General features: G+C 42.9%; 1 protein-coding gene across 8 annotated transcripts in view; it reads left to right on the forward strand.

Moving 5' to 3' along the window:
* Nucleotides 1-14,785, forward strand: part of TBC1D32 (TBC1 domain family member 32) — a 167,106-nt gene that overhangs the window by 68,715 nt on the left and 83,606 nt on the right. For all 8 annotated transcript variants that reach the window (XM_054023051.1, XM_054023052.1, XM_054023057.1 and 5 more), the window contains 2 exons: nt 11,498-11,620; nt 14,131-14,239. In XM_054023051.1, the coding sequence (XP_053879026.1) occupies nt 11,498-11,620; nt 14,131-14,239 (232 nt within the window). The remainder of the gene's footprint in view (nt 1-11,497; nt 11,621-14,130; nt 14,240-14,785) is intronic.

A 14,785-nucleotide genomic window follows, 5' to 3' on the forward strand; every position in this document is an offset into this window, starting at 1 on the left:
TTCTCTCCACACAGAGACTCTCTAAAAGGATCTTTGGATGTATTATGACTTGTTATGGTTTGGCTGATGCTCAATTTCCCCTATGAGTGATTGCACATTCTACTAGATCACAGTCTACCTCTATAGCCCTATTCAAGGACATTCCAGTTGCTGAGATTTGCAAACTTGCAATGTGGACTCCGGTGCATACTTTTTCCAGCCATTGCACTTTGGTTCATGCTACTAGATTGCATGCTGCAGTAGGCAACACAGTTCTCTTCAGTGCTGGATTCTTTTCTGAATCTCCCACCTCCTTAAGGGGTTTATTACTTAGGGAGTCACATGAAGTGGAGTACCCACAGGGGCACTTCTCGAAGAAGATGGAGCTGATACTCACCTTGTGCAGTAACTGGGTTTCTTTCAGATCTCTGACCTTGGGAGTGTTCAACTACCTGCCCTCCTTCCCCTCTGCTTCAGTTTCCGCTGTAGGACTTTGTGGTAGAGAAAGAAAAGAGGGCAGTTCATGTGCTCAACCCTATATGGGCCTCAGTATGGGTCACAAGGATGTGCTGAATGGGCATTGCTACCAAAAATTTCCAGTCAAAGATGCAGGGCACATGTGCACCTGAAATAAAGCACCACAGCGACATGCATCTTGAAGAACTCCAGTTGTTGCTCAAAGTGAGTTAGCTCGCCTTACAGTTACAGTGTCCTATATGCATTTTTTCCCTTTAGGCACACTTATGCTTATATGGAATTCTAGAAAACTGTTAAAATTGGTTTCAAAAGTCACATGTTTAGGAATATCTTTCCCAAGAGTATGGATCTACAATGAAAAGAGGAATTAAATAATTATTTCCAAGTTTATACAGTAAACATTTTGCAATGTTACAGTATATTAGGTTGTCATACAATACACCATGGTTAATGTGCTTTTTCCTTTTCATTCATTTCAGTTTTAGTGGCAAAAGTGCAGAATAATACAGAAATGTGTGTGTGTGTGTATGTGTGTGTATATATATATATATATATATATTTATTTATTTATTTCCAAGGGTCTACAGAACAAGTCAGGAAAAAGATTTAGGAAAGGGAGCTTTAACGGCTTACAGTGTACATCTATCTGAAAATCAAGCAGCCTATTGAAATATGCCTCAGAGCAGTATGTGTTAGTCAACATTTCATCTAGTTCACTCTATTCAAATTCAAATGAATGCACTAAATTCCATAGAAGCTATGAGATGTGCAGACATATATTTGTTAGACAAATGTTATAAATTTGACATAGCTTTGAGGGTTTAGGAGATCCAAATACTAAACACTATTACGTGCTTTTCAGTTGTGCTTTAAATATGATTCTCTGTTCTTTTACACTGTAATATTCACTCTTTCTGTATCCACAATTGCATCTTAAGTACAGGGGCATAATAGTATCATTTTAAATAATTTGTTCAATTAATTGTACCTGTAGTATGTGTATTGTTAATTAGCTAAGTGTGTGAACTAATGTCTGAAACACAATGGAGGGAATATTAATTAATTTGTTCTGTAAGAGGGAAGCCTTCAACCTTCCACGTTCCTCTGTCACGTCAGTATTCTGTTTAAGTTGGCCCTTTTTTCCCTTTTAATACAATGCCTCTTACATTATGCTCATCAGCAAATTTTAAAATTAATGATTTTTACCTTTTTAAAAATTAAAAATGATTCAGTTTAAACCACAGTGACACTTTTCCATATAAAGTAGTTTCCATATGTAATTTTTCATTTTTAAATGTTTGTAATATATTCCTTTCCATTTGCGGACCTTGTTTTTCATTGTTGAATCATGAATTATCTCATTAGTTTCAGATATTCTCCCTCGGCCCTGTTCTGCAAACATGCAGATACATCAGCAGCACTAAATGGCCAATGCAATTATCTCCATTTTTAAACAGGTTGACAGTCAGCCAGTAAGAGTGGCTGATGGATCTGATAACTCTTACAATTACTAAAATTTGATTAACTGGAGCAAAAGTGCCTACTCCTACAAAAGCAGCAGATTTTACAGATCCAGACTAACACGGCTACCCCTTTGATACTCCTACAAAGCATCCTGTGATGCTATTCGTCAGTTACCTTCATGCTTTGCAAAATCCCTGTGAACATACTTTTACTTAGGCATAACTATGTCTCTGTGAAGGAAAGAAGGCCACAGACAGTGGCTTCTCCTGCCCCATGACTTGCATCCTTGCGATCTATGGTACGCCCATAGAGGGTCTTTCTTACGGTCCAGGAAGGGAAGAACAACCTCCTGGAGGAGGTACTTCTTCCCTCTCTCAGCCCCTTTTTAAGATCACTAGATCTTCTGAAAGCAAAGGACACTTTCTAATGCTTTGGTTTTATTGCCACCAAATCTCAGTTAATATTCAGTCATTCCTAATTAATATTTTGTTAATTTATTGTCAGATATCCTGGTTATTATTCGAGGGGTAGCCGTGTTAGTCTGAATCTGTAAAAAGCAACAGAGGGTCCTGTGGCACCTTTGAGACTAACAGAAGTATTGGGAGCATAAGCTTTCGTGGGTAAGAACCTCACTTCTTCAGATGCAAGCGGAAGAAGTGAGGTTCTTACCCACGAAAGCTTATGCTCCCAATACTTCTGTTAGTCTCAAAGGTGCCACATGACCCTCTGTTGCTTTTTACTGGTTATTATTGTAGATGTGTTTTCTGTCTAGAAAGTAATGCATAGTTGCATTTTTTTTTTAAGAAAAGCAAATTAATTCTGGGGCAGTTTTGTAAGACTTTCAAGGATGTGACACATACTGTGATAATGTAACTTTTCAATCAGTGAACTATAGATGACTACTTCTTTCATATCACAAGTGACCCCGAGGGTTAATGTAACCTTAACATGGCAAATACTGTTTCAAACCTTGTTGCTTTACTTAATCCTTCCAACTCACATTTGTTGATTCTTAATCAAATTAGAAGAAAAAAAGTCAAGCTACTATCTTATAAACTAGCTATCTTCATAGCTGTTTCGGATATCCTCATTTAATAAATCAAACCAAATTTTAGGTAATCTGACTGTACTTCCAGTTTTGTTTTTCAGATGTGAAAAATGTAAATGAAGGGCCAATGAACAAAATTGACAAACTAGATTTCATATGGGAAAATTATTCACCAGGAATTCTGTTTGTCATAATTCCTTCTTCTCCCATTTTAGCTAGCAAAAGTATTTACTGATAGCATTGTAGTAACCCACACCCTGGCACTAGCACCTGCTGTAGCTGTGATGCAGCATCAATGAATGCTATCTTGGGGGGAGAGAGAGCCAACGAGAGGGCAGCTCAAGCTGTGGAGGATGCTTGGAATCCATCTGAAGGGGCAGTTGGAATAAAATCTGTTAGACAAGGAGAAGAATGTAGATGCTGAGGTAGCATGTGCACTGGTGCCTGGGTAGGAGAGGAGGCGATAAAATAAAAGAAGAACAGGAGAATAAAAGTAGGGCACTGGGAAGCGAGAAGGAGGAAGGAAGGAAAATAGGAAAGGTTTCAGGTTAGGAGAAGTAGAAAAAATAGACCTAGGTATGTGAGAAGGCACTATTAGAGAAAGGAAGTAGAGAGAAATAAAATCTACAGATATATTGGGGAAAGTGTATAAAAGGAAAAATCTGAAAGGAAATATAGTAGGTGAAAAAAGGAATTGATCAAAAAGCTGCATTAGATGAAAACAGATCAAACAGTAAATGAGAAGCCCACCCACAAATGACCAACAGTAAATGAGTAGAGAGAGTGACTGTTTGAACATCTATCTATTGAAGGAGTACAGTTCAGAGGTGCCTAATGGATCCAAGTGAGGGCCCACTAGGTGAAGAAGCCCCACTTGCGGATAAACTCTGTTCAAAAAGGTTCAGCCATGGGAACATTGAAGCCGAAGAGAAAAAGAACAGGACAGCAAGAGTAGAGCTGGACTTACAGCCAAGGAGAGGAAAAGTTTATTCTTCTGTGAAGTGACACAGTATATTGTTTAGTAATCTCTCTTGTTCTTGTTACTAGCAATGCATTTGGCACTACCTGCACCACATGTACAAGCTCACAAAGGTTAATGAGTTGGTAACTTACAGTTTATTATTATAAGTAGTAAGGCTTTGGTAATATTCAGTATTATTGATGCTCCTGATACAATTTTGGGGGTTTCCCTTATAAAGTTTTAAACATTTAAAATTATCCCTTTTTGGCTTTGCCTCTCTCACAGTTAGCATAGTCTAGCTTAGCTTGGTCACCACAGCAAGCAACGAGGCAAAAGCTCCATCAGTCAAAACTAGTATATAAAGAACCTATCTACCAAATGCTTTTCTAGTTAAAAATGTCCAGAGCAAAGTAATGGATGAGAAATTAAGGGAAAAAAATAAACCAAGAGATGCTTCCAAGTAGAGAGAGAAGTGATATAGGTTGGGAGAAAAGAAGATGCAACAAACAGAATTACTCATCAGTAATTCCCCTTGTTCATTCCCTCTTCTCCCATCCTACATCGTGACCATTAAAGAGAGAAGATGTTGAGAGCAGAGAGTCAGAGAAGTGAGCTTACCTGATGATAGCTTTTGGAACACCTAATAGCCAACAAAAGTCAGCAGAAGAGAAACAGATACAATGGCAGATCAAAATATAAGGAGATGACCAACTGGCCACCTCGCAAATTTCAGAGGCAGATTCTTCTGCTCTGAGTCCAGAATATTTCCATGTCTCTTACAGAATGTCAACTAACAATTTTGGATGTAGCCATTTGTTTTGGTTCATAGGTTACCATCTCTTATACACAAAGCTACTGTAGTCTTGGTTGCTTTTGACTCTTCTGACAACCTTCAAAGCAAATTGTCCAAGGTATTCCAATAAGTTCCTAATACATAGAAGCAAACCTGTACATAAAAAATTATTTTGATATAGCATTGATGTTGAATGCATTGCAATAAAATGTCTGTGATTACTCATAAGTAAATCAAGGTAATCACTTTCATAGCACAAATATTTCACAAGAGTAGCTAAAGAAATACAAATACGATTTTCTTACTTCTTTTGGTTCAATAAATCTTTATAAAACATCAGATATAAGTATTGATATCCTCAGCATATCTGCATTCATACTTAGAATACATTAACAAATCAGTATTTGTCTTGAAGGGAAAATTTTATGAGTAAATCAAATATAAAACCACTATGCTACTAACAGAAAACAGATGAGGCAAAGGGTTGTACATTCAAAATGGAGTTTGCAGCTTGGTAAAGATATATATAGAGAGCTAATCTCACACAGAATTCATGAGTTGTAGAGCCATATTCCCCAAATTGTTACACGTTCTATCAGGAGTAAGGCCCTGCAGGTGCTCCTGACAGGCTTACAAATAAGCTAAGCTGCCTGGCGGACCGCCCTGCCTGATTGGCTGAGGAAACTAGAAGGCTGGTTCTTACGCCCAGCAGGAGCAGTAGCTTTCAGTCTGCTAAAAGCACACGCTTGTGGATTCTTTGCCTCCCTGTGCTTGCGGCACTCCAAGCCTGCTACTGTCTTGCTTCTATCCTGATGTGGCCTAGACCCTGCCCCGCACCCAGCCTTTTTCCAGTCCTCTCCCAGCTTATTTTCTGCCTTGGAACCAGCCCTGCTTCTGCCTTCCCTGACTTCAGGTAATCCGGTTCTTATCCACGTTTCCTATTACTGGTTCGGACTCTGTCTTGACCTTTGGCTCTGGTATTTGGACTCTGGTTCTGGTTCTGATTCCTGGTTCTGACTCCTGTGCCATCCACTAGGCCTGACTCTTGCTCCAGCCACTAAGCCAGACCGCCTGTGATTCAAACTTGAGAGGTAGAGGAGGGGAATGTTAGCTTGAAGTATATTGTTTATATATAGTATATTATTTAATTTAATGGCTAATCTTGTGTAACGTAGCTGAGTTCCGGATGAATGCCCCAATGGAGATTACTCATGGGATGTTCTGAATCAGCACAATGCCTTTCTCTTTCCTGGGCCAGATCTGCCCACTTTGAGAGTTGTTACTCTCTTCTGCCCACAAGCGGGGATGTTATGACTGTTGTATACTGTCAAACTCTGCTCCTGGTAGATTTTTCTCTACTGGGGAGCTTAGTCAGGTGAAAGCTACCGTCCATTTTGGACTAAATTCAGCCCAACATCTTTATAATAGTTGAAGTGTTCTTTTTCTAACTTGGCTATTTTAAACACATGGAATATTGCAGTCCAGATGTTGCTGTTTCTTTTGTGCTTTAGAAAAGTCCTCAGAATGAACCTATGATCTCATAGATAGGCACAAGTTAATAGAAAATAAATAGAAATACAATTTTAACAGGATGTAAACTGAGCAGATCTGAGTTAAGAATAGTCATTTTGGTTATGCATTCCTTGGTTATCATCACTTGAATATGCAGGTATTAAATTATTGTGAGTATGGCTCCTGAATTTTTCCTGTTTTCAATAGAAACATATTGAGAACACTGACTAACAGATACAAATGTCAAATATGATGTATTCCCTAGGTTACATCCGATATTATGTGAATGAAAAATGTAATGCTAATCAGATGTTATTCATGATGTGTTTTACTTCTGTGGCCTTGGCTACACTTGCAGATGTACAGCGCTGTGAGTTAAACCTGACTTTGTGCAGCTGAGTAGGCAAAGCGCTACAGTCTGTCCACACTGACAGCTGCCCAGCGCACTGTCGTGGCCACATATGCGGCAATTGCAGTGCTATTGGGAGCGGTGCATTATGGGCAGCTATCCCACAGAGCACCTTTTCCCATTCTGGCGCGGTGGGTTGTGGGAAGGGGGTGTGGGTGCGGGGGATTCTGGGTCCTGTCCCAATGCCCCGTGATGCATCGCTTTGCATCCCAGAAATCCCTTTGTTTCTGTCCACCTTTGGCGCCATCTTTCAATGGTTTCTGTGCAGCGCGATCTGTCTGCGAGAAATGGAGTCGGAACTGTTGAGGCGTATGCTGACGAGTCTCGCCAGCACGTCACGTTTGGCTGTCGAACTATTCCTTAAGCTCCAAAGTGACAGTGAGGGTGAGGAGTCCGACGATGCTATCGAGCCGCATAACGCATACGACACGAAATTGCTTGTGGCATTCACGGACATGTTCAGCACCGTGGAACGCCGCTTCTGGGCTCGGGAAACAAGCACCGAGTGGTGGGATCACATCGTCATGGAAGTCTGGGATGACGAGCAGTGGCTGCAGAACTTTCGGATGAGAAAAGCCACTTTCATGGGATTCTGTGAGGAGCTCGCCCCCACCCTGCGGCGCAAGGACACAAGATTGAGAGCTGCCCTGCCAGTGGAGAAGTGGGTGGCTATTGCAATCTGGAAGCTGGCAACTCCACACAGCTACCGGTCGGTCGCAAACCAGTTTGGAGTGGGAAAGTTGACCGTTGGAATCATGTCGATGCAAGTTTGCAAGGCCATTAATCGCATCCTACTCAGAAGAACCGTGACTCTGGGTAACGTGCAGGAAATAGTGGATGGCTTTGCACAAATGGGGTTCCCTAACTGTGGAGGGGCGATAGATGGGACGCACATTCCTATTCTGGCACCACCCCACCTAGGATCTGAGTACGTTAATCGGAAGGGGTATTTCTCTATGGTTCTCCAGGCGCTTGTGGATCATCGTGGGCGTTTCATTGACATTAACACAGGCTGGCCCGGAAAGGTGCATGACTCGTGCATCTTTCGGATCACTTGGCTGTTCAGGAAGATGCAGGCCGGGACTTTTTTCCCAGAGCGGAAGATCACGGTAGGGGAAGTTGAAATGCCCATTGTGATCCTTGGAGATCCCACTTACCTGTTAATGCCGTGGCTCATGAAACCCTACACAGGGAGCCTTGACAGCAGCAAGGAACGATTCAACTACAGGCTGAGCCGGTGCCGACTGACTGTGGAGTGTGCCTTTGGCCGTTTAAAGGCCCGCTGGCGATCTCTGCATGGGAAGCTGGACTTGGCCGAAAACAGCATCCCCGTGGTTATATCCGCGTGCTGTGCTCTCCATAATATTTGTGAAGGGAAGGGTGAAAGCGTCACTCAGGCATGGACCTCCAAGTTTCAATACTTGGAGGCTGAATTTGCACAGCCAGAGAGCAGGGCTATTACAGGGGCCCGGCATGGTACTGCAAGGATTAGGGATGCCTTGAGGGAGCAATTTGAGGCTGAAAACCAGCAGTGATATCTGGTGTCCTGCACGGGAGTGAAGTGCAGTAGTTCCAATCTTTAGGAATCAGTGTTTGCTAAGCAGACAAGCAGACTTGCAGTGCCTGTTTATTTCTTGGGCTAAGGAGTCTTTTACTTTATGCAATAATAAAGAATGTTTTCAAAGCCAAAGAATCCATTTATTGAAAAGAAAAAAGAAATATTGAAAAGAAACAAGGGGGTGGAGTGGGGAACAGTACAATCACAGATTTGCGTATGTCCTGTCTGGTGTGCTGTGCAGTGAGTGCTGCACTTCAGGACAGCTATACTGCATGGTGATGGAGGTTGAGTGCAGAGGGTAAGGGTCGTGGTTTTCAGGGTTGGGTGGTGAAGACACTGGTGTTGGAGGCAGCGTGAAGAACATGGAAGTTGGGGAAAGTGGGTTGGAGGTGTCAGTGGGGCACAACGGAAAGAGTTTTGGGACAAGGGCTGTAGCGGGAGGGTGGCGTTTGCGGTATTGCTCCTCTTTCTGCATGGCTACCAGCTCCTGGATAGCGTCTGCTTGGCGCTCCAGGATGCTTATGAGCCTATCAGTGCTTTGCTGCCGGTGCGCGGTGCTTTGCCACCGGTGCGCTGCGTTTTCCTGGCGGATCCTGCTTTCTCTCTCCCTCCAGTCCTGTGCTTTCTCATTCTCTTTAATAGATTGCTGCATCACTTCTTGCAGCATGTCTTCTTTGCTTTTTCGCGGTCTCTTCCTGAGTCTTTGCAGTCTCTGAGCAGGCAATAAGAGGGACGGCTGAGGTCTCAAGGTTGGTGCAGCTGTATAGGCAAAACGCAACATTAAACAGAGGCAGCATTGTTTATACCAGACAGAGTAATGATTCCCCCCGCACTTAAGGAGTAGAAAACACACAGGTTCTACACAATAGCATAATTTTCCCATTCGAAACAGAGCACACATATCCCACGGGAGCCTCAAAATGGTGAGTAAGGGGGACTGATTGTTTCAGGGCTGCACTGTCCTCTGGGTTTCTGTGCCTTGGGGTGAGCCAACAGCTTCAGGGGGCACCTACACTGAACACTGTCCCAACATTTTCCACAGGAGTTCGTCCTGAGGGTGACCTGGGAAGCAAGGGAGGGCCTTCTACTGCAATGCGGCTTCCACCCCGGCCCGTATGCAGCTTGCCTGTGTGCAGCAATGGTCCCCTCGCAGCACAGTGGCGCAGACGCGTTAGCCTGGCTGGAACAAGGACCACGGTGGCTCTCCCGATAAACCTGCGCAAGTGCATTGCACACGTTCAGGATGAGACATTCGAGGAGATTACCGAGGCCGATTACCGCGATGTGATAAACCACATCAATGCACTATTCCACATCTAGGCATGCATGCCTAACCCTCCTCTCCCAAAGAGCCCGCACCGAAAAAATTCCTTCCCGGAAAAAAAAAAAAAAAAAAAAACACTTACCGGGAACCTGCTCTTCTGTTTGTCCTCCACCAAGTACCGGCCGCTGCGACTGGCTACCTTCCTCCTGGCTCGAGAAGAGCTCCTGGCTGCATGGCTCCAGGGATTCCGGGGTGTCTCCATCCAGCCCACCACCATCACTCCCGTTTTCCTCCTCCTCCTCCCCCCCCCCACACCGGCTCTGAAGTATCCATGGTAGTGCTCGGAGTGGAGGTGGGGTTAACCCCAAGTATCGCATTCAGCTCTTTGTAGAATCGGCAGGTCGCGGGGGGAGCACCCGAGCGGCCATTTGTGTTGCGGGCTTTGCGGTAGGCAATCCACAGCTCCTTCACTTTAATCCTGCACTGCAGGGTGTCCCAGTGATGGCCCCTTTCCATCACGTCCTTTGATACCTTCCCAAAGGTATCGTAATTCCTACGGCTGGAGCACAGCTGGGACTGGACAGCTTCCTCCTCCCAAACACTGATGAGGTCCAGCAACTCGCCATTGCTCCATGCTGGGGCTCGCTTGGCGTGTGGAGGCATGGGTCACCTGGAAAGATTCGCTGATAGTACTTCACACCGCGCCGGGCTGAGCAAACAAGAAGGGGATTTTTAAAATTCCCGGAGAATGTAAAGTGTTGGTCACATGGTTGGTTACCTGGGGCCAGGGCAGTAGAGTTTGAATTGATGACCAGAGTGGCTAGAACAGGCATTGTGGGATACTGCCGAATAATTCTGGAGGCCATTCACAGCGCATTGGGCAGCCACACTGGAGCCGCAGCGCTGCAGTGGCAGCGCTGCACTTGCTATTCCTCTCGGAGAGGTGGAGTACATGCAGTGCTGCAACCACGGAGATACAGCGCTACAAATGCCTTGCCAGTGTGGATGGGGAGTGAGTTACAGCGCTGGGGGCGGCTTTACAGCTCTGCAACTCGCAAGTGTAGCCCAGGCCTATGATAAACGAATGAAAGCAGCAACAAGAATTTTAGTAATATATTTTTCCATAAATAGGGCACTTCCGATTAAATAATTTTTGATGTGATGTTACAGTAATCAGATTTATGCAAAAAATACAAAAAAGTTTACAATTTCAATGCTTCATATATTATCCTGGTGATACCTCAGATTCTACAATAGGTAACATCATCAAAAGAAGGAGAGCATTATCATTGTGAATTTTGCCTGATGTTATAAAATAAAATTGTACTTAACTTGCTGTCATGTGTTCTGGAAATTATTACCTTTACCTAGCAGAATGTTCTGACATAAAAAAATAACAGATGCATTGTTTTAATTTCATGCTAAATCTTTTGTTGTCTTTGATCTTTGCATGACATTTGACTAAACAATGGAGTACTTACAGTAGAGAATATAAATTTGTGTTTTTTATCTTGACTCTTTTTCAACTGAACTTAATTAGAAGTTACATCAGGAACTTAGTCAGTGTTGTATCATTTCTTGACATTTCAGAGCATTGGTTGCTTTATTAATTCCACATCATGCTTGTTTTCTGTGAAGTGCAGTCAGCAGACTAAGCTGACCAGCATATGTTTGTGAATGTTTTTTTACAGTTGTTTAGTATAAATTAAAAATCTATTGGGAGCTAGTCTCTAGTTGCATAACCCTGAGCAAACAGAGTGGCTACTAAAGGAATGCTTTGTCTCATAGATACTGGAACAACTTTTATAGTGAGGGTGATGAAAGCCATTAAAACAAAAATGTAAACCCTCCAAATGATGGAAACCACTTCAAACCAGGGAGTGCTGCCACTCCCCCAGCATTCCTAGTTCCAGCGCCTATGTCTTATAGCACTTTTTTTTACTTTGAGATCTCATGTTTATTCTGGTCTCCCTTAGTCTGTATTAACAGATTCCTAAATCATGCTGTTATTTCAATGTGTGTCCTTCTACAGGTTGTTAAGTGTGCTGTGCTGTGATCTAGATACACTTCTGCTTTTAGAGTCTCAATATAAAGTATCACAAGTGCTTCTAAATGCCCAGAAGGAGAACGTCATAGAAACTTCTGAAGGACCTGGGTAAGAAATGATCAATATAAATATGATGCTATTTAGACTCAGTCCAGCAAATACTTACACATCTGAATAGCTTTATTCATACAAATACTCCAAGTGACATCAACTAGACTCCTAACATACGTAAAATTATTTACATGCATGTTTGCAAGATTGAGGCCTTAATCTTTAATAGTAAAAAAATGCAAAATTAACAAACTGAAAAAGAGAGAAATATGTTGTCTTTAGTCTCTTTAATATACAATAATCCTAAAGGCAACTTGTAATAATAGCAGGCACAATATTTTCAGATGTAAATGTGATTATCAAGTTGTGTTATTAAAGGACCCTTATAAAGGTCTGCGGCGGGGCGAGGACTCACCTGTGCGGCACCTTCTGCTGATAGTCTTGGGAATTAGCTCTTCACCCCGGAGCACCCTCTGTAGGCTGGTGTCTTGCCTGTCACTGGTCCCTGTGTCCCTCCCGGACCTTGGTGCCCTTTTACATCAGGGTTCTGCCCCCTGCAGTAACCCACAATCTGGGTTTCCCCATCCTGGGGAACCCCCAACCCGCTATCCCCACCTTGCCTGCAGCCTGGGGTTTTATCTGGCTGAAGCTCCCCAGCTCCCTCTGCCCTTCCCCAGCACTGCCTCACCTCAGGTACCCTACCCAGCTCCTAGGCAGCCAGGTCCTTCTCTCTCATAAGCTAGAGAGAGAGAATGTGTGTGTGTGAGCTCCTGGCTCACAGCCCTTTTATAGGGCCAGCTGTGGCCAGATTGGGGCATTGGCTCAGCTGTGGCTGTTTCCCAAATCAGCCTAGCCTTTTCTCTCAGCCCCGGCCCTCTCCAACGGCTGGCTTTTAACCCCTACTTAGCCGGAGAGGGGTGACCACCCCGCTACAAGGTCTGATATATACAAATAAATATACCTTGAATTTTCCTCTTTGTAACCTCAGCCCTCTCTCCTCCTCTTATGACTTCTAATTGCTAATTACCAAAGTAAAATTATCTTGTGTAAATAGACCACGTTTTCCTTAGAGAGGCCTGCAGTGCAGCCCCACACAGCATAGAGTGATGGAACATTACTAAAATTAGAAGTCTGTTTGTTCTTTAGCTCTCTCAGTATGTTGCACATTAAGAACTTGTCACAGTGTTTACATGTGTGATCAGTATAGAGCTGAGACTCTAATAGCATGGCCTAGATCCTTAACTGGTGTATGTCACTGATTTGTACCAAGTGAGGATTGGACCTATTATCTTTCTAAATAATGGCTACACACTGTTCTTATAGCAGACTCTGTATATGAAAAGTGAAAGTGTTTTTCCTTTTTAAAACAAATTTCCTTTGGGCTAGATTGTGACTTTAGCACAGTCTTGAACAAGGGGTGGCATGTAAGCTCTGAATCACTATGCCCTCCATGCTTTATTTTGCTCCTGGAGTAGTAATTTGCTTCTGGCCTATATCAGCAGCAAATTTTAAAACCTCCACTTGAGTTCAGGTGCTCTAGCCACTGAATTGGCAGGTATAACCAAGGGTCCCCCAAATTCTCCATCCCAACCCACCCACTTGCTTCTCATCTGCCTCAGGTGGGAAGTAGGCATGCAGAGCCTACTTATTCCTACATGCCCAAAACCCCAGGTTCCTTTAGCCAACTTAGTGATGTGAGAGTTGTTTTTACTGCCCTACTAGTAGCTGAAAGCCCATGCTTTCACGGATGTAATTTGTGAAGTCAGAATGACTTTGCTACTCAAGTTTACGGTTTTATGGTAAGTATGTCTGAGGGCTTGGGAGTGTGGGTTGGCTGGTAGTTTTCTGTTGATTTGTTTGGGTGGTGAAAGAGAGTTTTGTGCACTGCAGTGCAGGGTTATGTGTGTTTGGGGTTATTCCGTGTGCTGGCTGTGTTGATTTGTCTCTGGAGGGCTGTGCTGGGAGATTTGTGTTGATTTGTGTGAGTTGCATGTATACTGTCATGAAGGGCTCTGTGTGTTTGGTGTTATTGTGCGTGCTGGTTTTGTTGTTGTGTGGGTGGATGCTTTACGTGTGGCAGTTGGGACAAGTAATCCACAATCTGTGCAGTCTCCCTCATACAGCCAATGAAATTGTTGCATGCAAATTAGCTTTAAGGTGGTGATTGAGTTACCTCTGATATCACAATGATCTAGGACTCTTGGCATGGAATAGATGCATGGCTTGCTGTCACGTAGGTATAATTCATAAATGGCTGAGAACTTTAAAAAAAAATAGACATGAACTGCGGATCCCAGTGATGATTGAACCTTGGGATAGTCTGAACAAAAAGAGCACTCAACCATGCTTGTAGCTGTTACTTCAGTCTGACTCAACAGATATTCTAATCTTAGAGTGACAATCCTGGAATCTTATTGTATAGATTTTTCCTTACACAACAAGTATGTAGTCCTAGTCACAATCTAGCTCTATAATTATAGTTTGTCCCTAGAATGATTAGCATCCTTGAATATTTTCTGAGAGCAGCACTCAAAAGTAAATCAAGTTTGTTTGTTTTGTTTTTTCAGAAATTTTATAATTGATGGGATATCGGTAGAGACAAACCATATTCTTGTTAGGATAAATCTTACGGGAGGACCAGCGGAACGGATTTTGCCTCAAAGAGTACTAAATAAGGTTAGAGGGGAAAGTTTAACAATTGTTTTTGTGTTGGTCCTAGGACTTAAGTATTCCTACTGCTAATTCACAATATAAATATTATTTAGCATCAAGAGACAACAACTGCCTGCACATCAAGAGTGTTAACACCTTCCATTGTAAGAAAAGAGATTTGCTTAGCAAAGATGTTATTTCTAGTGTCAGTGGGCTACTAAGTGCTCAGGTAATACCATGTTCATGTCAGGTTATCATTTTTTTTCATTAAAAATCTGTTTCTCTAACTGTGGAAGTGATTTTTTTTTAATTCTTTAATAGATTTCTATCTGCAATATCTTCCTTTCATCAGATTTTTTTTTACCTATGGGCATAGTTTGGGAAGGGTATGGGGGGCCTGACCCCCCGAAACTGCAAGCCTTTGGCAGGACGGAATTTGCCCCCCATGTGTGGTCCCGTTGGCCAAGCTAGAACTGCCCTCTCAAATATATGCCTATGGTTTTAACCTGCTTGCATTTCATCTGCACTATCAAATACCTGTATCTCTCATCAGTATTCTCACAGTGCAGT

This window comes from Malaclemys terrapin, chromosome 3 (genome assembly GCF_027887155.1).
Source record: "Malaclemys terrapin pileata isolate rMalTer1 chromosome 3, rMalTer1.hap1, whole genome shotgun sequence".
Classification (NCBI taxonomy): domain Eukaryota; kingdom Metazoa; phylum Chordata; order Testudines; family Emydidae; genus Malaclemys; species Malaclemys terrapin.